The 6,731-nt window shown below is 48.0% G+C and overlaps 1 protein-coding gene across 1 annotated transcript in view; it reads right to left on the bottom strand.

Moving 5' to 3' along the window:
* Positions 1–6,391, bottom strand: part of CTNNAL1 (catenin alpha like 1) — a 58,760-nt gene extending 52,369 nt beyond the window's left edge. The window contains exon 1 of the mRNA XM_055706446.1: positions 6,172–6,391. Coding sequence (XP_055562421.1) covers positions 6,172–6,297 — 126 coding nt within the window. The 5' untranslated portion in view covers positions 6,298–6,391. The remainder of the gene's footprint in view (positions 1–6,171) is intronic.
* Positions 6,392–6,731: the final 340 nt, after the last annotated feature.

Genomic DNA, 6,731 nt, shown 5'->3' on the forward strand with positions numbered 1-6,731 from the left:
TAAGGTCCACATGTACAGGTATATTGAGGAACTGTATGTGAGTTACTGTTCATCGTTCTGCTGCTACTGAACTGAGTACAACGCGAGCAATGTAGTAGTTCCCAGTCACTTGAGGACTTTCAAGCCAATGAGACCACAAGACAGCTTCCCCAAAGACACTGCTAGCCTACAGACAAAATTCAAAGACCAGCGTCATGGAACAGGAGTCCAAACTCCCAACAAAACTACCCCCATCTCCACAGTTTCCCACTTCTCTTTAATCCCTTTAATAGAACATGCTTGTTCAGTTCCATGGAAAATAACCAGTTCCACGGAAAATAACCAGTTCCACTAAACATACAGTAACTTACCAGCTATTACAGTCCATTTCTTGAGGAGTTATAAGCCTGATATAACCAGTTACTTACTTAACACAACTTTGCCCCATCCCTTTGACAGAAAATAAGAACAGAGCAGAGTAGCTATTCATACTTGTGCTCAACTATAAAAGAAAGTAAAGCAATTCCTACTCCAGAAGGTATCTATGTGATGTACTTGGAAAATCTGTGTGGAATCAAAGTGACTGCAGAATAGGCTATGAAAACATTACATAAAATGAACCTGAAAAACTTGCCAACATGTTATTCACTAGGATTTCAAGAGATTGAAAGATGCAACAGATTTTATCAACTTTCTCATGCTATCTGCTGCTTAATACTAGGTCAACAGTTAAGGTACGGAGGTTGCCCAACACTTGTACATTACAATTCAATACAAAAAATTGGGAACAACAGAAGTAGTGGACACCTAAATAAATATGACGTACCAGCAAAGACTCAACATGTGTTTGTTAAAGGAATTCCTGCCTCACAAAACCACCAGATTTCTCTGTAGACATCACTGGTTATATGCATAAGGAGGCAGTCTGCTGAAAGAAAACTAGAAAACAAAGTCCATACCAAAGGTTTCAAAGGACACCAAGCAAGTCTCTGAAGAAAATGAAAGAAGGCCCTTTGTATGAATCCCACTAAGAGACAGAATGAAGAGAAGGAAGATGTAGGAAGGCAGGAAGTAGATGATTGCTTACTTTAATAGAGGGAAGTGACCAATGGAGTTTCACAGAAACATGCACTGGGCTATGGATTATTCTACATGATCATAAAGAGGGAGGAGAGATAAGCAGGTAATAAAATGATGACAATTTGCTGGCGATCCTAAGTTATTCAAGACAGTAAAGATAAAATCTGACTACAAAATTGCAGAAACATCTTGCAACATTGACAGGGAACAAAATGTCAGACAAAAAAAATCACTGCAGATTAAAGTGATACAGAAGGGAAAGTACCAACCTAGCTTCCTATGCAAGATCTTTCCAATACAATACATAGCTGGGGCGGGGTGGGGTGGTGTAGAATCAGACTTGTTTATGATGAGAGGGACTTCCAGGGTTATCTAGTCCAGCTCCCTGCTCAAACCAGGCCCACTTAAAGCATTTTGCTCAGGACCTCGTCCAATTAGTTCTGAACATCTCCAAAACTCCAGACTCTATAGGTGCTCTGCACACCTCATCCAGCATCTGACCACCCTTACGCTGGAAAAGGCCTTCTCTTACATCTCATCAGACTTCCCCATGTTCCTACTTCTGTCCATTGTTTCTTGTCCTATCACCATACATGTCTGGGAGCAGTCTGTCTCAGTCTTCTCCGTACCTGCCCATTAGGTGGGCAGCTGTAGTCCGCAGTAAACTCTGCCATTGGCCAGATGAAAAAGCACCACAGATTAAAGTGATACAGATGGGAAAGTGCTAGGTCCTAGCTGACCGTTACACCTCTCTTCTGGAGACCAAAAAAACCCCACTTCCTTCAGCCTCTCCCCTTACGCCACATGCTCCGCTATGTCAGTGTGCTCCCTGGTACCGGGGAGCTGAGAAGTGGACATGGTACTGCAGATGCTGTCTCACAAGTGCCAAACAGAAGGGAAGAATCCTTTCTGCAGCCTGCAGCCGCTAACAACCCAGCGTGCAGCCAGCCATCATTGCTGACTCCTGTTCAATTCTTTGTCCTCCAGGATCCCCATGTCCTCCCCCACAGAGGTTTTCCCTAGGCAGCTGATCCCAGCCTGTACTGTTGCGTGGTGTTATCCTGGCCCACATGCAGGATTTGGCATAAGGGCCTTGGTGGGACTTCACAAACTTCCTGTCAATCATCTGTTTGGCTTGTCCCTTTGTCTAACAGCCCTGTCCTCCAGCGTTATCACACACTCCCCAACTCACTGTAGGGGAGTTCACATGCCTGTTGAACATGCTGGCCCATCATCCAGGGAACATTCAGATAATTAATAAAGATGTTAAACAATACTGGCCCTAGTATCAGTCCCTGAGGGATGCCACTGGTAACTGACAAAAAGAATCGAGAAATTTTATATTAGGTATAGGATATATATTAGATTATACATGGACCTCCAGCTTGATCTAGTATGGTTATTCTAAAGTCATTAACTTCATCCTGAAAACTGTATCAGTAAGCTTTGTACATAAATAGGAAAACATTAGCTGTTGGTTCTTCTTTAGGCTTTAATATGTAACTCCAGAAACTTCTGGAAAAACAGAATACTGGCAGAACATTATGTAATGTTACATAACTAGAGAGCATTTACTGAAACTGAAATTATTTTACCTAGCTTCAGATAAAGCAAGGAAACAATACCATAGTAAAGAACAGGTTTCATCCACCTCAAGGCAAGTACCACTGTTAACTTATGCAGAATCTGTGACTGACAATAACAAAATTCAGAAACACTGGTCTCATGGGCTTTTTTTAGCTATTTAGGCTTCTATTTTGACTATATAGATCAAGCCAACTCCCAAACCTCTGACAGGATCTCCTGTACCAAGAAGGTTGGGAAAACATGTTCAGTAACATGTGGGCACACATTCTCCAAAGTTCCTATGACAAAACAGGCTTTCTGAAGGTTGCACAGCTAGCTATAATCACACAGGTCTACAGTCAGGATGCTGGAGGATAGGTCACCTTCAGCTAAGAAAACTGACTTTGTTTTTTTGGGAACATGCAAAGACAGAGCTCAAAGTTCCCTCTCAGTGAACTTTTCCCAAGTGCATGACAGTGAAGGTTGACAAAAACCTATTCTGCAGTCTCTCAAAAGTGCTTTCTTAGAGCAGATCCAGACTCCTACAGCCATGAACAAGCCCAACTACCGCTAGACTAGCAAACAGATACATAATGGCAACTGAGGAAGCCACTGGTGGAGCCACATCCTGGAAAGTGCTTTTTCCCCATCCTTGCCTTTCCTCAACTGTTTAAATGACTTGTTAGTAAATGAGTCAGCACTGACCACTTTAAACATGCTTCCTGACTTGTGTTGCCAAAAACCTTCCATAAAAAAAAATAAAATCCAACATAATTAGACTGGAAATGAGTAGCAGCAGTGAAGGAGATGTCTAGATTTTGAAGAATGCTGTACTATTTACGTGTAAAACACTGAAGTCACCCATCTGGGAGAAGAGAATTCTACTTGTTCTGAAGAAAATTGTGGGCTCTGACCTCACAAGCTGTATTTTATGAACTGTATGCCACATGCTTTGCACAATACTGTAGAAAGAATCTCTTCACAGCACAGATATGTAGATAGTGAAAAAGAAGCGTTAGCAAATATGCTTAATACTGCGGCTTAAATTTGCCGTCTTCTTTTGTCGTCTGTGGCACTATTCTAATAGTGCCACATCAGGGTCTGAACAGTACTAGAGAAAACGAAGACCTAGTTTAACTCTGTAAATGTAAGTGTAAAAACAAATTTATTAATAAATATATCCAGTAATAACTCCAAGGGTAATTTCTCCTGCTAGGAAAATAGGAATCTTATCCTACTGCTGGCAGCAAATACACTCTGATACTGTGTAAGAGAAATAAAAGCTGCAAAGCACAATTAAAAATAAACAAAAACAACGCTCACAGTTTCTGAGTAAGAGGCAAGTGGTCAAACACACAGTATTACACATTAATTAGGATGATGTACTTATACAGGACAAGAATTTAAATAAGAATCAATGCAGATGCCTTTTTTTTTTCCTCCCCCTAAAAGAACAGATTTAGCTCCACAAGAGACTGAAAGTGAGTTTGTCAAACAGGGCACCTTTTGTTTCCTCTTTGCTCAAAGTAAATAAAGTAAAGCAGCAGCAACATTCTTTTTTCAGTAGTATGCAAGTATCACATAGCGCTTCTTAGTTTTTAACAAAAGGGTAAAGTGTCGAGTTAACTTCACAGCAAGAACAAATCCCTTTGCAAGTGTATTTCATACAAGCAGAAAAACAGGGTCCTATGACTGCTGATACATAGTTCATGTAGAATATGAAACCAAACTCTGAGATTAAGTACTCTATATTTCTGCATAAGTACCCAAACAAAGCCAGCCAGTGAGACCTCTACTGAACAATCTAGACAAAACAGTACAGACAGAACTGACAAACCGGTAATTCAGTGGGGTATTTTATCAGGCAAGTGTAGGGAGCTACTGCCGATACCATCAGCAGCTTCAGCCTGTATCTGAACAGAGCTCGGGGCTCACACTTCAAGGGAACAAGCTCTTCTGAAGTCTGGAGCGCTTTACCAGGAAAACTGTAAGCTCTGAGCATTCACAAATGCTCAGACACCTCACGCCGTACGCAGGGGAGGTAAAAGATACTTTGAACACTGGAAGATGCAGTCATAGGTTTTGTGGTCAATGAAAAATCATACATGACATATTACATGTGCAATGATTCCACAGAGAATAAGACCACTGTTCATAAGGAGTATTCCAAAGGAACGAGAATGTGCCCATCTCCGCAGATATCTATTACAATTAAGAATTTAACATACGCAATTAAATTCCGCCTCTGCAACTGGAATGGTTTCTGTTAGCTCTCAAACTTCCTAAAAGCTGGCTCCGTATTTTACCTCTATCAACTGTTTCAGGAGTAGGAAACCCACTAAACTTTAATTTTACTTCGCGTTGGAACAAGTGGTTTAAACCCTTCCATGGGCTTCTTCAAACCGACTACGATTTCTTTAAACAGTGAAAGACAAATTCCAGAAAACAAAAAGACTAACTCCAGAAACACAGCTATCCATCACAAACCCTTCCTGCAGCCCAGCTGTACAACTGCAAAACAAGGCTTACAACAGTTTGTTTCCAGATGGGCTATGATGGTATAACCATAACTTGACCTCACCAGGACCAGTTGTTTTCGCACAGCTGTTCCATACGCATCATTTAGAAGATTTTGTACAGGTAAGTTTTGACTTGCTCACTTTAATAATCAGTGCTCAAAAGTACAAAAACGCTATACGGCAAGCACCATGCCGTTTTAATACATTATTTTTCAAGAAAGAAAAGTTGCATTGGGTGTATCAAGCGCCAAATTTCTAACTAAAGATCGGAAAAAAACCCAGACAAACTACCAACACCGAAGCGGCGGGCATGTAATTACTTAGCAGACCACCCGCAAGCCTGATGTTGATTTTTTTTCAAGCTCGTTAGGCACCGTGCGAAGCACGTTACCAGGTCACCCAGGCACAGTTCGCGTCTCATTTAACTCCTTAAAACTCGGGGACCGTCCCCGGGCGCCGCGAGAGCTCCAATCGGTGCGACGCTGGGGCCGGACCGCGAAACACAAAGCTCCGCCGGACCCCCGGGACGCGCCCGCTCCCACCGGCGGGGCACGCCGCGACCGACCCCACGCGGGGAGCCCTCAGGCGGGCGGCCGGGCCGGCCGGGTACCCCGGGCGGCGGCGCAGCCCCCCGGCACCCCGGGCCCAAACCGCCGGCGGCCCCGCAGCGCCTCCGCGCCGCGGGCGTTACGCAACGGCACCGCGACCTTGCGGGGAACTTCGGAGCCTTCCTCGGGGGGACGCGCCAGCACAGCAGCATCAGCCCCGCGCCGCCGGCGGGACCCCGGGCCCGGGACGCCGGGGAGGGAGGCGGGGGGCGCGGCGGAGAGCAGCCGCCCCCGCCCGAGCGGCCGGAGGGAGGGGGGGGGGCTACGAAGCGCCGCGACCCGAGAGCACAAACTTCGGCGGCGGCCGAGCCCCGTCCCGGGCGGGAAAGGGGGGCGGGCCCCAGGCGGGCGCCGGTCGCTGCCCCCGGCCGCGGGGGGCTGCGGGGGGGCGGGCCGGGCTCGCGCGGCGGCATTTCTACCTGCGACACCAGCGGCACCAGCGTCTGCTCCACGGAGCGCGTGCGGATCTCCAGCCCCGCGTCCGCCCCCAGCCCCGACGAGGACGACGAGGAGACGCCGCTGCTGCTGCACGGGGACGTGGCCATAGCGGGGAGCGCACCGGCACCCCGGCCGCCGCCGCCCGCGCTCCCGCCGGGCCAACTCCGCTCCCGCCGCTCCGCGCCTCGCCGCCACCGCCGCCGCCCCGCCCCGTGCCCCTCCCCCGCCCAGCCAGGGCACCGCTGCCTCGCCGGGGCGCCAGGCGATGCCGCGCGCGCGCGCTCAGCCCCCACCCCCCCGCCCGCCCCCAACTCCCGCGGCCCCTTCCACGCCCCTTGGGACGGGAGTTAAAGCGACAGCGCCCATTTCCGCGCCCGCCGCCCCCTCCCCGCCCCCCCCCCCCCCCCTCCCCTCCCCTCTCTTCTCGCGCCTCGCGGGCGCGCCGAGCCCCCGGCCCCTCAGCCCGGAGCCCCAGAGGCGGCAAAGCGGGGCGGGTCGCCGCCGCTCCCAGCGGAGAGTGTCTGAGTGGCTCCCGCCCGAG

This window comes from Falco cherrug, chromosome 3, assembly GCF_023634085.1.
Source record: "Falco cherrug isolate bFalChe1 chromosome 3, bFalChe1.pri, whole genome shotgun sequence".
NCBI classification, from domain to species: domain Eukaryota; kingdom Metazoa; phylum Chordata; class Aves; order Falconiformes; family Falconidae; genus Falco; species Falco cherrug.